Source organism: Sinocyclocheilus anshuiensis, unplaced genomic scaffold, assembly GCF_001515605.1.
Source record: "Sinocyclocheilus anshuiensis isolate Anshui unplaced genomic scaffold, SAMN03320099.WGS_v1.1 scaffold152, whole genome shotgun sequence".
NCBI lineage: Eukaryota > Metazoa > Chordata > Actinopteri > Cypriniformes > Cyprinidae > Sinocyclocheilus > Sinocyclocheilus anshuiensis.
This window is the reverse complement of record NW_015555781.1, coordinates 696,927-715,710: the sequence shown is the minus strand read 5'-3', so window position 1 is coordinate 715,710 and position 18,784 is coordinate 696,927. Positions and strand designations below refer to the sequence as shown.

Below are 18,784 nucleotides of genomic sequence, written 5' to 3'. Positions count from 1 at the left end.
TGTGATAAACAGTGCAAATTTTCTTCAGTTTTTATTTAATATTGTGAAAATTATTCATAAATAATGCTTTTTTCACTCAAAAAATGAGGTGCCTACTCTCAGATAAATGAGGCCTACGATTAATTTGAAGCAAATATAAATACAAAACCAGTCCTAAATGAAAGAAAAGAAGATGACAGAAAGATTGAATCCAATATTTGGTGATAATATAGCATAATGAGTGATTTATAAGCATTTATTTGAGGCCGGGTCATTTTTGCCCTGGAACATCACAAGTGTAACAAGGTGAAAAATCTCCCCCAGAAAAGTATGAAAATTATCAAAAAATTTTAGAAGTAGTTATACCCTTTGTGAACAAAGTCACAAAATGTCAGTCCAATGCGATAACATTAACTAGTATTTTCGGGAAAAAGAAAATTTTCTCAGAGCAAAAAGGACCCGAACACCACGTGAGGGTTAAGAGTGGGTTTCTTAAGTAGTGGGGTTATCCGAGCCAGTTTAAATGCTAAGGGAAAGGCACCAGTGTGAAAGGATGTGTTAATGAGGTGAGTGAGTGCAGGTACAACTGCAGGAGAAATGGCTTGAAAGAGATGAGATGGAATAGGATCAAGCAGACAAGTAGTAGTAGGATTATTGGAAAGGATGAGTTCTGCCTCTGAGAGTGGAGAGAAGGACGTGAGCGAGTCTATGTTTGCTGGTAAGATGTGTTTGACAGTTCGCCACCTTGGAATTATAAAGTTCTATCTGCATTCTAAACGGTTTTGAGATATTGAGCGTCAAAGTTTTTGCATTTCATATACGTTATAGATAGAACCTATTTATTTTCTAAATAAAAAAATGTACACAACTTATATAAGAATATAAGAATATGTGAATAACTCAGTTTTGACAAAACTGTCAGATAGAACTTTATAATTCTAAGGGGACGAAAATTCTAAGGACAACTACAAAATGGATTGAGGGTGGGTGATAGTAACTGTATGTGATTCAAAGGAGTTGTTGATACCCTGATATGGTAAAGGATTAAATTTCCAATCATTAAAGATAAGCAGACAAGTACCTCCACCTCTTCCAGTCAGATGGGGGTGTGGGAAAAAGAGAAATTATTGAAAAGAGCTGCAGGTGTAGCAGTGTCCTCTGATTTGATCCAGGTCTCTGTCATGGCCATGAGGTTGAGCCTTGAATGGCTAGTAATAGATGTAATGAAATCTGCTTTTTTTCACCACATACTGGCAATTCCAGAGACCAATAGGAAAAGAAAGTAGCGTATTAGCGGACATAGGCAAAAGGAAAGTGAAGTGACGTGACCCATACTCGGAATTTGTGCTCTGCATTTAGCCCATCCAAGTGCACACACACACAGAGCAGTGGGCAGCCATATTGTTGCGGCGCCTGGGGAGCAGTTGGGGGTTTGGTGCCTTGCTCAAGGGTCTCACCTCAGTCATGGTATTGAGGTTGGAAGAGAGCGCTGTACATTTACTCCCCCCACTAACAAATCCTGCCAGACCAGAGACTCGAACCTGCAACCTTTGGGTTACAAGTCTGACTCTCTAACCACTAGGCCACGACCATGCAGGTTGTCAGGATTGCGTTGCCAACAGTGTGTGACGCGTGGTTTGCGTATGTTAGTAATAGTAGGGATTTGGAAGAACATAGTAATGAATGGTCATATAGACTGAAATAGATGTGAAACAAGTTGAACGAAAGAGGATGAATAAGCAGCAATACTCGAGTCCCTTGTCTGTGTCCTGTGTCAGTGGAGTCGCATAGGTAGAGATGCTGGTCTTTACATTCTTCAGTCTTCACACGAGGGTTGTGGCGGTATACCAACCTATTTATACCAGTCTGATAAACTGTAATTGAATTCAGCTGAACACACTTTACTGTTTTAACACAACAAAGGGCCAAGAAAGCGTGCAAAACTGACAAGGCACGCGATACAGTGCGATACCAAACGTCACTTCAGCTCATCTCAACACAGTAAACAAAACAAGCATGTTCTAGCAATGACAACTGAGCTAAAACTGATGAGACAATAAATAAATACAAAATGCTATTTTTTCTAGAAACCAGTCTTTTCTCTGATCACTCTCGCTCAGGTCTTTGATATGGGTCAAGAGGAGCATGACATCATCCTCCAGCGAGTCAGAGAATCCAAGGTGAGGGTCTCACATAGATTTTGTGAACTTTTGTCTGATACTACAAACATGACTCTCTTCTTCTCAACCTTTTGTTCTGACAATCACAGCAATAGTGGTATCTGCCGCCAGCTCGATATCAAGAGCCAACTTCTTATTTCTTTATAGACAGATTTCACACTTTTCTCTTTTCATATGAGTAAAGGTAAAATAATTCTTTAACAAGTGGAAAATACTGATATCTATTAGAAAGCCTCTCTTACTAAACAGATGCAGAATCAATGAAAGAAACAATTTAAACAAGTTTTATCTTTTGCAAGACTAAAGAAACTTTGAAATGTCACAATGAAAGAAGCCCTGGTTACCTCTTGTAACCTCTTAAAGGTCTTTGAAGAGAACATAAAAATGTTGTGGTATTTCAATGTGCATCACAATGATCCGAGCCTTCATTGGAACAGCAGTCTCCCACTGCCTGTCATACATAATATACTCACCTCTAACATCTGAAAAAGAAAACCTCTATTGATTTTTTTCCTCTCGACAGGCCTTGGCACTACAGCACGGCATGCTTGCATTTATTTTACTGTGCACTCACTCGAGGTGCCGCTACCATGTCGAACAGCAACTGAAACATGCTCAGTTTTTATTACTGCCGTGATGCATTCTAATCCATGTCTGAAACATTCTTTTGTAGAAAGCCAGCTTTTCTCTCAGGGTCTCTGTAATGAAAGGCAAGAATCTCATGGCAAAAGATGCCAATGGTAAGATGTTTTTTGCCTTTTGTGAATTATTTGTGTTTTGCTTCTAATATCATGTCTTTTTGATGTAATCTGTGGCATTGACGTTTGTTGTGGAAAAAAGAACAGCAAGGCAAAACATTCACATCTAGACATAATACCCTTTGAAAATCTTCAAAAATCTTTATTTATTTTTAACTAAAGCATCATAGAAATTGTATTAGTTTTAGACTTTATTTTGTCTGCAAAGCCTTTTCTCCTTTTGACAAACCAAAATTCACATCACACTCTCAGGAAGAAAAAAAAGGTACAAAACCAAAATCTTTGTACCTTATTTACCTAATAAAGTGACAGTTTTGTACCTTCTTTTCTGAGAGTGCATAAATGATCTAACAATAAGACGACACAAAAATCTTCCATTTGTTTATCTGCTATTTATACTGACCTTTATTGAATTAATTAGTGTATTTTTTTCTATTGGTGCTGTATAGGCTACAGTGACCCCTACTGCATGCTGGGAATCCTCTTGGGACAGTCGCCCAAAGACACTGAGGAGAAGAAAGAGAGGAAGTTCAGTTTTCGCAAGAGACGGGAAAAGTTAGAGAAGCGCTCCAGTGTTAAGGAAGTGCTGGCAGGTAGAGATATCCAGGTGACCGAAGTCAAACCAGAGACTCTTAACCCAGTGTGGAATGAACACTTTGTTTTGTGAGTATCCTACTGTTAGAAATGAATAGACAATATTAGATGATCTGTGCATTTTTAAATGTGTTTGTTTTCCACAGTGACATTGATGATGTTCACAATGACCTACTCCATCTGGACATATGGTAAGCTGCATCAACATATGTACTTCATAACGAGAACAGTCATCTCTGCTTTTCTCACTGAAAAATTGTTTGTTATTTTCCACCCTAGGGATCATGATGACGATGTTTCTGTTGCGGAAGCCTGTAAGAAGCTGAATGAAATCAGTGGATTCAGAGGAATGGGCAGGTAGATCACACAATGGCCATCTGTTTTCTTAAAGCTAATGAGCCTGAGATACATCTGACATATTCTCTGCAGACACTGGCTCAAATGCATGCTGAATGTATTACTCAAACTGTTGCATCATAATATTAGATATTTCAAGCAAATTGCCAAATCCGTGAGGGCTAACGGGGCCGCTGCATCAGGAAGCGAGGAGAATGCTGATGACTTCCTGGGTTGCATCAACATCCCGTTGAATGTGAGTTCTAATTCTGCACACTTTAGTTTCTATAACAGTAAGGCAACTCATTGTGTTTGTCATTGAATCTACTTTTGGATCACTTTCTGTCTCTCACTAGGAGATCCCGGTCGTTGGTTATGATAAATGGTTTAAGCTAGAGCCCAGATCCAGTGCCTCTAAAGTTCAAGGAGAATGTCACCTGATTCTTCGCCTCTTCACCACTCAGGTACTGCTGCTCACCTGAGATCTAGCAGCACTCATTAAAGGGATAGTAACCCAAATCAATAAATAATCATTTATTCACCCTCATGTGTTACAAAACCTGCATGACTTGCATTCTACTTTTGGAACACAAAAGTAGAATGTTGAAGAATATACTGGCTTCACTTTTCCATCTACTTATTCAATGGGGATGCGTGCTCTTCAGTAATTTTGAAACTCGAAAACCCAGTTCCCTATTTGCTTATATTAAATGGACAAGAGCAGCTAGTACTCTACTGTTCAAATGTTTGGGATCAGTAAATTAGGACTTTTATTCAGCAAAGATGCATTAAATTGATCAAAAGTGACTGTAAAGACATTTATAAAGCTACATAAAAATCGTCAGTATTTATTAATCACTCCTCCTTCTGCTCAACAGAGAGACACAGCACTGAGTAAAATGGCCTCCAATGTGTCCATTCACAAGAAGATGTTGCGTCAGATTCTGGACTATGAGCATAATCAAATTCAGGTTGAGCTTTTTTTATTTGCCTAGCATTCATCTGCATCAAGCTTAGAGCTTATCATAAATAATCATCGTACCATTTTAATTTCAGAAAGAGCCTTATAACTGGAATGGACAAGTGTGTGCGGCTGCATGGACTGTGCTGTCCCATCATGCAGTGCAGGCTGACCTCTCCCCTCTGCAGCAGGCCATCATGTGCGTATTAAACATCAAACCTGTAGTGAGATCATGGCTTAACTGCGAAGCGCCATGCAGTCAGCGTGTTTATTGACAGGATGAGCACAACAGCATGAAAACAGCAAATGCTTATAACACCAAGACCCATCCTGATAATCGCTGCATGCTTCAGCTACACACGCCTGCCAACAGTGAGACTGACACTAGTGTGTAAAACGGATGTTTTTGCATGTGTTTGCAGCCGTTGGCAGTGTTACAGCAGCCATCACTGCTCTCAGAGGATGAGCTACGCTCTGCTCCTCAGGCTGCTGAAAACTGTGGAGGCAGAGTGGGAGGATACCGCTGTGCACGGGGAGCTGGTGAGTTTTTACAATAGCTCGCTGACCCTGAATGTCTGGGCGCATTCATGTACCGTAGCACAGAGAGCAGAGTTCACTCTGGGGCTCAGCGCTCTTTGGAGTTTTACACATTAGGGGTGAATTAATTGCGCTGAAGAAAATCATTTTCTTAAACAGCGTGTTTTTTATCTTTCTTGTTTTCCAGTAAAATGCAAATGTTTGTAGAATGAGACATTTAGTTAAGAAGCAAATTTGCATATTGAAATTTGTTGTTTGAGAATATTTAGAGGCAATATTAGTTTTAAGCATATCTATCTGTGTTGAGGTTTATGTTTATCAATGGTAAAAACTCATTATGTATGAATATCCTTTAAAATTTTAGCTTAAAGGTGAAGTATGCGCTACTGCTGTCATATTTTCAAACAACATTTCCCAACAGCTATTCTTATCCTTACAATATCTTGCTGTTTTATCTGGGCTTGACAGTAAAGAATTAAAATTGAGTTTAGCTTACCTGTCAAGAAGCACCAATTGCAAAATTAGCAATTGGTGCTAATTTACTGCATAATTCTTTTAGCGAATCGGGTGCTAAAACAACGCAGTTAGCGTGTGCAAATAAACGGCGCTATCAGCGGGTGTAATTAATTCTCTGTAAATTCCCCCCTAAGGCTCTAGTTTGGAACTAATTCTTTTCATCTGGGTCCAGTCTGTAATTATGTGTTTCTGAGTGCAGGAAGGTCTCTTGGGAGAGAGCTTCAGACTTTACTGTGATTACTGCCTGTCTCAAATGAAGAGTATGCGTCAAGTTTTCCCCTGCAACAATTCTGCTGCCATCATACGCTGTGAGCTTATGCTGAGGTGAATTCACATACGCACACACAGGCTACAAAGACTCATGAACTCACACATATGTTCACAGAAACCCATATTCATACGTTTGATTTCCTGGCCAAAGGACCAAACTAAAACCATTGGGATTCAGATATTTCTGCCATCAACTGCAGCAGCTGTGTCTGGGAACTCATGGTGATCTGCCCTTTCAGACTTCTATGGGTAGATCTGTTTTGGGGAGCGCGACACAAAAATTGACATCTTGTGGGCATTTCTAGTGTTGCTACTACAATGTTGTACAGTATACTGAGCTCAGAGACACACAGAGAGTTCATGCAGTTTCCACATGGTGTTGTTGAAACCGTTCTTTGGATATTGATCTTCTGTGTATGTGTGCCTTAGGAGCATTGGTCACATGCAGTCAATGGCAGCCTTTAGAGCAGCGTGTTCAAACCGCAGTGAACTGCACTTGGAAATAGCAACAGTTATAAAGGTAATAAGGTGATACAGACATACAATAGTGAGACATATAGTGGTCCCGAAAGGTATTTGGACACTGAAGCCACACTTGTCAAAAATATACACAACTGTTAAAAAGTTTGGGGTAACTAAGAATTTTATTTAGTCAGGAAACATTAAATTGACCAAACGTGACAGAAATATGTTGTAAATTTATATATGGCTTCACTATTTCAAATAAATGCTGTTTTTTTTTTTACTTTTCATTTCATCAAAGAATCCTGGGGAGGGGAGGGGGCTTAATAAAATATTAAGCAGCACAACTGTTTTCAATGTAGAATATAGTTCCTGTGATGGTTTATTTATTACACCTTTGTGAACTGGAGAGGAAATGACTTCATACATTCACTTCTCATCTTGAGAGTCCAGATGGTTAAATGTCAGTCATGGCTCAAAAAAACCTACGTTATTTCTGAGAAAAACTCTAGCAGATGCTACTTGATTTTATATATTTGTATCGAATGTGACATTCAGAAAATTCGACAGTACAGTAAGTTGGGTTTTTGTGTCCAAAATTGTCCAAATATTTTTTGGTCCACTGTACACAGTGATTTTAAATAGTTAATATTTTATTGCATTATGGATGCATTTGTATATTATTACTGTTTGTAATTTTTGGTTTCTTTGTTTATTCCTGACTTTAGAAAGGCACAGTTGAGTGGTATGAAGGAATAATATCAAACATTAAACCAGACGAAGGTGTAAGTATTGATTTGATAACAATTACCATTTAAAAGTGTTTTCAAATGTAGCTCCAACCGTTTAACTACAACACAAAGAAAGCTTGGAAACTAAAATAAATACCTAGTTTCAGTGGCCCTTTATATAATGATTTATATTAGCATATAGTATAAAACTGGAACAAACAGAACATTTTGTACTATAATGTACTGTACTAAACACCTGTAGATTTTCTTTTGCTCATAACTGAACAGGAAAGCATTGGTCAAGCATTATTGTAGCTGATGTATCTCTACAGACTCTAGAGGAGCAGCTGAGGCGTTTGGTTATGGTGGTGGATGCAGTATGTGTTGATGTGCAGAGAGGACAAAATGTCTACAACAAGCTTTATTACAGGTAACCTTTGACATGTAATTTCAGAATTGCAAAAATAATGACTATTTTCAAACAGGTTTCCAAAGCATGCTCCCTGCCTACCATTGGTCAGTCAGTCCCAATACAAACTCACGCCAAGTCACTATTGCTGTGTTGGGCTGATCGGGATGTTCAAACAAAGAGAACAATGTTTTGATTGCTCCGCAGAGACACAGCATTTACACATTTTGGGAAAACCAACCTATGAATAGTTTATTTAAAACACACTTCATTTTTAATGAGATGGGTTGGGGCACAAAAACAATTAAACAAGATTAAAAAAAATATAGAAAAAACTTTTTTTTGTGTCTTGACTTTTAGCTCTGTGAAGGTTGACTTCTTCAGCATCTCCTACCGGCAGTTAGAGAAGCTTGTAAGTTTGAGCACCCCTGGGAACGCTTACAGATCTCTGTTAAAAATAAGTCTTGCCTCGATAAACAGGAGTCAGGTGATAGAGAGGGAGCTTTAATGTTGTGCTGTGTCTCCAGGTGGCAGATGACGTGAATGTGGCAATGGAGAGAGTGTGTGGGAACCTGGAGCAGGAGAGTTCACGGCTTACCCAAACCATGGGAGAGACCCTTTTTGAGCTCTTCATGTCTCTTAAGTCCCTCAAGCGCTTCAGGGAGTTTCTGCCTCTCAAGTTAGTAATTGGGTTCCTCATCTGCATGAGAGCTAATTCATCGGCTAGGCTAATTATGTAAAGAGGGATTGTACATGAGGGTTGATAGATAAATGATTTTACCCATAATTGACAATGTTATCTACTCTTGAGTGAGCCTGAGTATGGCTTTGTCATAACTGTGATTCACATGTGGTCATTTCTTTTCAGAGACACTAAGATGTTGGCTCTAACTGGATTTCATAACTGGTTCAAGACTTCTATTCATAAATGGCTGCAGATTGTACATGAAAAATCCACTGACAGGATCCGCAAAGCTGTGGAAATGGATCAGGTGAGCTTTATAGCATTTAGCATTATAGCATATATTATAGCTACCAATACAATACGCGCCCAGTCAATCAGAGTTCTTCAATAACGATGTAAAAAAGAATAGCATGAAATGCAACAGATTATTGGCCTGGGCCTGTTTCCCGAAATGGATCTCCCAAACATTGACTTAACATGAACATACGAGCACTTCTTATCAATATCTGCATTTTAACCTAACTGAATCACATTGAGGTCATGTCATCATGACCCTGGTCCACTTTTTTGCCAGGTGTTGGGCGAACAATAAGGTGGAAGCTGTGTTAGGCAGATTAATTTAAAAAAACGTATTTAAAGTGTTGTACAGCAGAGACAGTGATAGCAATGCTGCAGATGAGTAGACGGGGAGAAATAGCTTACGGAAAGTGAGGAAGATGGTGTGGGGTGACATGGTGACAAGTCAAGACATGTGTAATGGTTTCCATGTCTGCCAGTGAGTCATTGTAGAACCATTTCTACTGTAAAGACAGCATGTCCACTCCCGCTGAATTTTATTCATATAGTTGTCTGCAACAGTTACGCCAATACTTATACCAACATTGGTTGACCACCCAAAATGTCTTTTTTAATTTTATTATTTTATTTTTATTATAGATTTTTCAAATTTCAATATAAATACATTTGTTTAAATGAAAACAAGAAAAACATGTAATAATAGTAGCATCAACTGTATGAAGTTTAGATATATTTTTGTGGATTTCCTGCACTTTCCTGCACAACTTTTCCAGTTTCCAGACTTTCCAGTACTAGTTACAAAGCTTTTGGGATCAACTTCAGCCTATAATTAAAAAAAATAAAATAAATATATATATATATATATATAATTTCTATGATCTACTTACAGTTCTTTTTATAAAACATGGGTCTTGCAGATAATGTTCTTAATGTTAAGAAAGAAATGGTTCTTTTAAGATCTGTTCACTGAAAGGTTCTTTGTGGAACCCAAAATGGTTCTTATGTGGCATCGCTGCGAAAACCCCCTTTATTTTTAAGTCTGTACTGAGAAGGCCTATAAAAATCAGCCTCTTTGAGTGACAAAAATCAAGTTAACGTACCCCATTGAGAGCGTGTTAGTCAGTGTGTGTTGGCTGCATAGTGTAACATGTGTCTATTTTAATGATACAGCTGGAGCCGATCCAGAGGCAGACCAAACACAGCTCCTCGGCAGTGGACGTTACAACATGCTTTAGCCAGGTGCGGGAGTTCTGGGCCCAGCTGGCGTGGCCTGATTCAGCGGGAGCCTTCATTTTCATCACACGCCTGACGGATGTGAGCGCCTCTAAGCTCTAAGCTCCACTTTCATAAGCATGCAGTTTAAGCTTGCACAGCTGTGGAGCGGCGGTCAAAAACACTGAAAATAAAAAGCATGCTCATAATGGAAAGGAGAATTGATGGTTTCACCCACATAACGCAGGTCAAAAACACTGAAAATAAAAAGCATGCTCGTAATGGAAAGGAGAATTGATGGTTTCACCCACGTAACGCAATTCTTTCTTGATGTGTGGCAGAATTTCTGCAGCGAGGCGGTGTGTTACGCCGAGTTGATCAAGCGCAAGATTGAGAGGGGCCAGCTGGGACGAGACCACAAGAGTTTCATCGTGCAGGTACCGCTTTTGGGCAAGGGAGGGTTGCCTTTCATTATGAGCGAAGTAAATGTCAGCGTTGAGTGCTTCTCACTGACAACAATGACGTCTCAGCGGTGCGTCTGTGTCACAGTGTGTCTGACCTCGTTAGCGCCCCCTTTTCATTTTACACTATATGCTTTCTCTCTCCCTGCGCCCCATTTAGACCTCCTTATTTTCTACCGTTTTGTTCTTTCCACTCTTTACCTCTCCTTTCCTCATTTCCGATCTCCCTTCCTCCTCTTCCTGGCTGCTGCTTTGGCGCAGGTTTGTGTCGCTCTAAACAGCACGGAGCATGTGCGTGTTTACCTGGGGGATCTGCCGCGGGAGCTGGACTGGCGGGGGGTTGAACAGGCCATGGAGGAATCATGCGGATTGGAAGGGAAGGAGCAGGTCAACAAGTCCCTCAATGGGCAGCTCTACAATGCTGATATCGACCTGCAAAGGGAGGCCAAACGCCTAATCGCACACCTTACTGATAGGGTAATGGCATGCATCAAAAAGCACAGTTCAAATAGACCTAATGTCAGATTAAAAAGAAATAAATTAATGGCAGATTATTTCTGTAAAAGCTAGTCATGTCTGTTTCACGAAACCATAGTAACTTTGTCACTCATCCGTTGTTTGAACCACATTGGTTTAACAGTATAGAACTGTCATTAATGACGTCACAAAGGTGTTGGAGCATTGAGCAATAACACCCCTGATTGGTTAACTTTGCACAGTTTCTGGAGTAATAAGTCAATCACATAAAACTTTGTCCTACTCAGATGCTTCCTGAACTCAGAAGATGTATTCAACACATCAGCCTTTCTCCAGACTCCATTAACAATGATGAGGCAAGTATGAATAAAAAAGTATGAATAAAGTATGGCCTAATGTGTTTTTCAACTTATGTCCTCTTTGATGAACTGCTCCAGGCTGTGGCTCCCCTGATGAAGTACCTAGATGACATTCTAGTCATCCTCAAAGAGTCACTGGTTAAAGATAATCTAACAAGGTAATTACTTGCTTCAGTTTAGTGATAAGGGGGACATACTGTAGCGATAAGAGTAATGACACAGATTTATCCTTTGAAGCATGTTTTCCAAGTAAATTGGGCTCTGTAAAGTGGTAATCGACTGTGTGTGAGGGAGGTCACTGTGTCTGTGAGCGTGATCTTTCTGGTTGTTGTGCACCCCAGGGTTCTGCAGAGTCTGTGGGAGCTGCTCCTGTGGATGACCATGGACACTGTGGCGGAAAACAGGGGCGTCCAGGTGGAATTCTACACACGGTTCCAGTACACCGTAGAGGTCAGTACGGATGAGTCACAACAGCTGCTTTTCCACGGTTGGGCAAAAACATTCTCGTTGCTTATCCATTCTGTTCCATGCCAATTCCGGCCAGCCGGTACAGATATGGTTTCATTTTCCACTGTGGGGCTGTTAACAGAGCTCGTAATACAATGCATCAGTCGTTGCCTTTGGTAATGCAAGTTTTTACATACAATTTGAGATGTAAATAGTGACTGCGATATGGAGGATGATCAGATATTTCTGTTTACAATGCTCAAATAATATCTGACCAGCTACAGAGAGAAACTGGTAGCCAGACAACAGACCAGTGACCAATTCTGAGTATCGATTTCATTACACGCAGTCAACCAGCATGGTTCCAGGCTGAGAACAGTTTGTAATCGTGCCATACCGAACCAAGCTCAAGTGGAAATATAACTGTAACTGTTCCTTACCATTCTTAGAACCATTCAGCCTGACAGTGGAAAAGCGGCTAATGAACATCACAAAATCCCTTTCAAATAAAGTAAATTCACTCTATGACCGTATTTGCAACACCTCCTGGCAGCCATTTCACTCATGCAAAACCAGCTCCTATATACCTGAATGGGGATATATCAAAGTTTCAAAAACAGCTTGCCAAACTCACATTTGACATATTTCAAATCAGCCATAAAATCTGACATGAACTGTCCTATAAATGTTGTTTCTTATGCTCAAATAGTGTAAAAATAAATATAAATAATAATAATAATATATTTTAGGTTGGTCCAAAGCGCGGGTCTCAGGACACCAACTGTTTCTATAGCAACCATAGCTTCTAACAGCAGCTGTAGTGATGCGATGACTTTACCAGTTGGCATCTGGCTCTTTTTCTTAGAAGACAGGACTTATTCTGCCATATAGTGTGTTACAGTTTCTCCCATTTATAGTAATATGAGTGAATCATCTTGGTGTATATATATAGGCCATGGTTTCCATAGATGGTGCTCAACCTGAAATCATTCCACGTGTTCCCATTGAAAAAAGGGTGATTTTAGGCCAAATAAATTGGCTCCACAATGGTCCAAAATCCTGTACAGCAATCAGTATAACAGCAGTCTAGCAAGAGGTGTCAAAAAAAAAAAAAGTTAATTGATAATGTATTAATTATATACAGTATTTACATAAAAGCAGCTCATAAAGATTCCGTATCAGATTACTTGAGATGTTAATATATGTTCGCAAAACTTGTAATACTCAAGGCTGCACAACTTTGTACACAACATATTCAAAAAGAAACATGCACCTCATTAGTAGGAGACACATGACAAATGAAAACAATTTGTGTTCTAAAATTGCTCAAATTATCAAACATATTCAATATCCTCTGACTGGATGGAATCATAATCTAAAGATAAAAAATCAGAGTCTGTTTTGAGAGAGGTTGGCAGGTCTCTTGCCTGAGCTCCAGCAGCATTTTGAGGGAAAATGAGTACTTTATTAGTTAGATTAGTTAGAAATGCTGCTGAAAGCCAACTATGTGTTTTGCTAGCTGGCGGTTTATTACAAGAACTCTGTAACTGCAAAGGGCAGCAATCCTCATATCTGGTATCTCTCAGCCTGCATTCAGAGTCACGGTTTTACATCATGCCTGAAACCATCAGAAGCACATCAGATATTCGCCAGTGCTCTTGGCCACAGCTCAGTGGAGAACTTAGGATGCCCCCAGTAGCATGTCAATATGTGAGATCCAGTATTCCAACAGAGAGGAACTAGCAGGAACTCACCACAGATTTACATGACATCTCATGAAGTGCTGAGCGAGCGTGTGGGCTGAACATGTTGTTCGCCATATAGTTGGTCTATTAGCATAACAAGTCTCAGGAGCATGTTACGAGACTCTGTGCATGTCTGCTGGAATCCATACAGTCAAAGAAAGAGCACAAGACAAAATGGCATAAGGCATGAAGCACAAAGACTTGTATTGATTGTCAGTCAGGAAGTGATCAGACACCTTAATAACCAGCTCTTTTTGTGCAGACACTGGTGCGGTTCTTCCATGCTGATGGAGAAGGGCTGCTTTTGGAAGACCTTAAGAGTGGAGATTATAAGGTATTCTCACCTTTAATCAGTATGGTTGACGAAATTAATAATCATGGCTTCATCCGCCTTCCCTCTTCCTTCCCATCAGGCCCTGGACGAGGAGCTGCGTCTGAACAAATGCTCCTCCTTTGAGCTGATCGAACAGTATTTCCTGGAGAAAATCTCCCAGCAGGTGGGTAGGAGTCCTGCTGGGCCTCCACAACATTTAGCTCCAGCCCTGCAGAGAGAGAAGGTGTTGATTAGGAGCTAAGACATCACAAATACCATTCCTTCCTCTGATGATTAAAAGTTTACATCAGTCATTTCCTCTTTGACTAAGCTTTCTTTGCGCTGTGTAAGATTTCGCAGTCTCTGACTGTGTCTCAAATCCTGCTAAGCTGACTTGCTGTCTGCTGCCTACGGGGGCAGATGTCTGCAAAACCAGCATGTTACAAAACCGAACCGAACTTAAATGTCTGATCTGAACTGCTTTTCACAGGCAGCAACTTTGTTAACTTCATTAAAAAAAAAAGTTTGCTGCCAAACAAATATCATTCCTCACATGAAGTACACGAAATGCATGGCCCACAGTTGATGTTCTCTAATAGTTCAGAGAAAAGTAACATAGCACATAGAAAATTATATATTTTTAATAGTTGAAAATGTTCCCTTTTTTAGTGTTTAATATATAATTGTGCCTTCAAATCATCTTATGTTCTTATGAATTTAGAAGTTTCTTGATTTGTGCATTCAAGTGATTTTGCTTAGAATATGAAAACTTTAGGCAATTTTATATTTATTTTCCTCCTTTTTCATGTGTAGCCTCATAATTTAGTTAAATGAGTGGTGTTTTCTGGCAAGCTTTATAACTTTACTTCATGAATAGCACAGCAAATGCACACAAAGTACATTTCCTTTTAGAGTGACATGCCTGTCTCCAGAAAGTCAGGGTTCAAATAAAATCCGGTGGTGTATGATCATGTAAAGTATGATCATTCTGACATGACTTGAAGTCAGATTTATCCAATTCCTTAATCAATATCACCATATACATGAAAGATACATGCAGTGTTGCCACAAATTTTGTTCACAAAGCGGTGAGCCAATTTCAAAAAGGTAGTATCATTTCGCCACCTAAAATTTGAGACTATCTTCACACCAGCAGCCCATCTATGGTGCTCAAAATGCTATCACACTAGCTTTTGAGACTCAACCTGTTCCAAACATTTTCACTAAAAGCAATTGTAGAGTCTCAACACTGCCTAATGTGTTATTAGTTCTTAACTAGATGCAAATGTATGCATTATATGCTTTAGATAGCAGTCTTTAACAGATACACATTTGCTTTACAGAGAATCTTAAAGCACAGTCGTTTTGGTCGTATCAGTGTGAAGTGTTACTATGATGCCCCTGAGCAAAGACTCACTGTGGAGATACTGCATGCAGCTGACCTCATTGCCCTGGATGCTAACGGTAAATATATATCTACAGTATATATATTTATATATTTCAATGTATCCTTATTGGTTATTTATTGTGCATGCTCATTTACCTTATTTTTACATTTACCTTTACATCTCCCGTTATTTGTTCAAGTAAATAAGTTAATTTTTAAAAACTAGTAATTTAAGAACACTATCAAATGTAATATTTAGCATATCTCAAAATGATTATCAATTTTTTTCATGCATTATAATGTTGAGATGCCTAAATTCATTTATAGCATTCAAAACCTTTTTTTATTTTTATTCAGACAAAATGATATGAAATTTTAATATCTGACAGATTTTTAATATTCTAGTAATGTTTCTACTGTAAACCCCTAAGCCTAATAATTTAAATACTTTGCATGTAAAACAATTTATTTGAACTTACAGACTCCATGTATTTATTTATTTGTAAAAGAGAGAGAGAGAGAGAGAGAGAGAGAGATTTCAAATTAAATTTTGAAAATCTCCTGTTGACTTACATTGACATTGTTCAGCATTCAAAAGGAAAGCGATGATTTCATAACATTTGCATCTTGAATTTGTATTGGTCTTCCTTACATCTGGGCTTTCCTGCATATTTCAACCATTTATAGCCAATTTTTCACTGCAAAGACGGTATTTCCTTGTGTGTTGATTCTGATGTGAAAGTTTTCCTAAAACTGTGGCACTATTTCTTTGCTGCTGTGCAAGCACTGGTATTTCCTTACAAACTACTTAATGATATTTTCTTTTGTTATCTGTTACTGGATTTGTCTCCAAACTCGTGCTTTCCTAGGCCTCAGCGACCCCTTTGTCATTGTGGAGCTGTGTCCTCACCATCTGTTCCCCACGGCTCGGAGTCAGCGCACCCAAGTGAAGCTCAAAACCCTGCATCCTGTTTTTGATGAGCTTTTTTACTTGTGAGTACCACATCAACTGCTTGAGTCCCAGCACCCCAAACAGCTCTTTGATCCCATTTGTTTCTTCACAGCCATGTCAGCCCTGAGCAGTACAGGCACAGGTGTGCCTGTCTGACCTTCACTGTGATGGACTATGATTGGTTGTCCACTAATGATTTCGCTGGCGAGGCTGTTGCCCCACTGAGTGACTTCTGCTGGCCGGGCAGGCCGAGTGCCACACCTGCTGGAAAGACCCTTCAACCCGTTATCCTGCACTTGTCCCGCCAAAAACCAAGCGGTATGCTAATCTGTCCATTTTATCCACCGACCCGTGACATTTCTCCTTAAGAGTACCCATTAAATCAGGGGTACTCAGCTCTACTTCTGGGGACCTACTGAACCTTCCTGTAGAGTTTAGATCTAGTCCTGCTCTTAAACACCTGCCGGTAATTGTCTAGTAATCCTGAAGACCTTTATTAGCTGGATCAGATGTGTTTGATTAGGGCTGAAGCTAACGGTACCTTCAAGTCCTTTTGGGAAATTCCTTACCTACGAGTTTGCAAATATGATGCGATTATGACGGTCAGGTGATTTTGATCTGAATAAAATAGAAGTGTTAGGAATTGAAAAAAATGAGAAAGAAATATGAAAATATCTGCCTTAGACAAAGTGCTACTGCTATAAATGAAGTGTACACAAAATGTAAATTTTCTGATGCTTTATGTATTTTATCATTCTTGTGCTGTCGTTTCTCTCACAAACCTGTAAGCTATAAACCAGATAAATCGGTACACTTTTCAAGCAAACTTTATTGCAATTCTTCATCAACATTATAAAAAAAAAAAAAAAAAAAACATGCTCGATAACAGATTGCTTCCACAATGATTCTTGAACCATTGACAAGCTGGCCTTGAAGAAAATCTCAAGTTTGCATAAATATCTCATAAATAAAATATGACATGATTTAAGGTAGCATAGACAAAAACAACTTAATAGAAACAGGGTTGAGTCCAATGGAATAATGTGTAATTTTACAGTAAATATGACACATTATTTCAAGACTGCTGATTATTTCTAGATTCAGAGAGAAAAGGGAAAGTAGTACTGATTAGATTTCATTGTTTTGTCAGCATTGCTTGGTGTTTAGTATCTGTTGCAGCCTGTCATCTTGAAAGGATTTCCAATTACAAGTGTCATTGTCTATTGAGAGGTCTGCCAACTCAACAATATTGTTGTGTCTGGTCTGATGGATTCATTTCTGACTGAGTTGCTTCTTTTGATACAGAGAGGCCCATCATGAAGATGCTGGAGGCAAGAACAGGAAACAGAGAGGCTCAAGAATTTGTGCGAAAGCTGAAAGAGATCGAGAAGTCAATGGAGGAAGAGTAATGTGTCCCCTGTAGTGCACGTATTTCTGATGGTGGTCTTTTTTACTTGTTGTACTATGTTTACTCTTTAAATGCAAACTCTTTTAAATGTATTTTTCACTGTTGTCCAGAAAAAAAAGGTAAGGTAAATGATCATGTTTAAAGATCAGTATTTTATCACTGTTCAGCACTTAATGTGTGCTGTGTTTTGATGTTGAAGCCCTCTGATGGAGCTTATTGTTCATAGAATTGTATGCATTTAGTAGTAGAAGGGTCCATTTTGAAAGAAACATGTATCAGTTGAATTGAATTCAAATGTGTATCTGAGCTATAGATTATGACTTGAACTCAGAGAACTTGAACTATGAAATAAACACAGATGTTTACTTGAGGATTTTCAACAAGCACTACAAAAGTAACAGAATTTCTATACATGCAGCAGTTTTGGAAGGCCACATACACACTGCAGATAAATATGGTTCACTGCAAAAATATCCTTTCTTGATCAATATTTTTGACTTGTTTTCAAGTCAAAATGTCCAAACACTCTTTTTAGATATTTGTTTTCAGAGAACATATCTCAAATTAAGGTTCTTTTTCTTATCTCATAGGTGTAAAAAAATATACAGGAAAAAAGCACTTGCAAGAAACTTGCATAAACTTTTGTTTCTGTAAAACCTCTTTTTTTTCATATTTATGCTTACTAACATACACTACCAGTCAAAAGTTTGGGGTCGGTAAATTTATTAAAAAAAAAAATTTTTTTTTTTTATGTTTTGAAAGAAGTCTCTTATGCTCACCGAGGCTACATTTATTTATTTAATTTAAAATGGCTGTTTTCTGTTTCAATCCGTTTTCAAATGTAATTTATTCCTGTGATGCAAAGCTGAATTTTCAGTATCATTACTCCAGTCTTCAGTGTCACATGATCCTTCAGAAATCATTCTAATATGTTGATTTGAAATGTTGAAAACGGTTGTTCTGCTCAATATTTTTGTCGAAACGGTGATACTTTTTTTCAGCGTTCATCGATGAATAGAAAGTTAAAAATTCTGATCAATTAAATGCACCCTTGCTAGATAAAAAATATGAATTTATTTTAAAATCTTACTAATCCCAACCTTTTGAATGGTAGTATATGCATACAGATATTAAAATTACTTCAAAAATAGCTAAACTGAGTGTCTCAAGCTACCAGCCTGCAAGATAGATTCATACAGCCTCAAGTTTATCTTTGCACCAAGCCCATAAATCAAATGTCATTTTCAACTGGCCTTTAATATTTCCCCAGAAAATTTGAGATGGAGAATGTTGTCATTTTTTTATTTA

The 18,784-nt window shown here is 38.6% G+C and overlaps 1 protein-coding gene across 1 annotated transcript in view; it reads left to right on the top strand.

The window, feature by feature from the left end:
- The window catches only part of LOC107674731 (BAI1-associated protein 3-like), a 53,579-nt gene extending 35,651 nt beyond the window's left edge, over positions 1-17,928 (top strand). Inside the window, exons 6-34 of the mRNA XM_016468824.1 lie at positions 2,100-2,159; positions 2,833-2,899; positions 3,367-3,580; positions 3,658-3,702; positions 3,791-3,868; positions 3,998-4,103; positions 4,204-4,311; positions 4,726-4,818; positions 4,904-5,007; positions 5,231-5,348; positions 6,061-6,185; positions 6,561-6,651; positions 7,322-7,378; positions 7,657-7,754; positions 8,094-8,145; positions 8,261-8,412; positions 8,602-8,725; positions 9,886-10,029; positions 10,269-10,364; positions 10,650-10,865; positions 11,153-11,221; positions 11,303-11,382; positions 11,566-11,674; positions 13,679-13,750; positions 13,830-13,913; positions 15,073-15,193; positions 15,986-16,109; positions 16,181-16,386; positions 17,374-17,928. Of these exons, the coding sequence (XP_016324310.1) occupies positions 2,100-2,159; positions 2,833-2,899; positions 3,367-3,580; positions 3,658-3,702; positions 3,791-3,868; positions 3,998-4,103; positions 4,204-4,311; positions 4,726-4,818; positions 4,904-5,007; positions 5,231-5,348; positions 6,061-6,185; positions 6,561-6,651; positions 7,322-7,378; positions 7,657-7,754; positions 8,094-8,145; positions 8,261-8,412; positions 8,602-8,725; positions 9,886-10,029; positions 10,269-10,364; positions 10,650-10,865; positions 11,153-11,221; positions 11,303-11,382; positions 11,566-11,674; positions 13,679-13,750; positions 13,830-13,913; positions 15,073-15,193; positions 15,986-16,109; positions 16,181-16,386; positions 17,374-17,477 (3,117 nt within the window). The 3' untranslated portion in view covers positions 17,478-17,928. The remainder of the gene's footprint in view (positions 1-2,099; positions 2,160-2,832; positions 2,900-3,366; positions 3,581-3,657; positions 3,703-3,790; positions 3,869-3,997; positions 4,104-4,203; positions 4,312-4,725; positions 4,819-4,903; positions 5,008-5,230; positions 5,349-6,060; positions 6,186-6,560; positions 6,652-7,321; positions 7,379-7,656; positions 7,755-8,093; positions 8,146-8,260; positions 8,413-8,601; positions 8,726-9,885; positions 10,030-10,268; positions 10,365-10,649; positions 10,866-11,152; positions 11,222-11,302; positions 11,383-11,565; positions 11,675-13,678; positions 13,751-13,829; positions 13,914-15,072; positions 15,194-15,985; positions 16,110-16,180; positions 16,387-17,373) is intronic.
- The last annotated feature ends 856 nt before the right edge of the window (positions 17,929-18,784 follow it).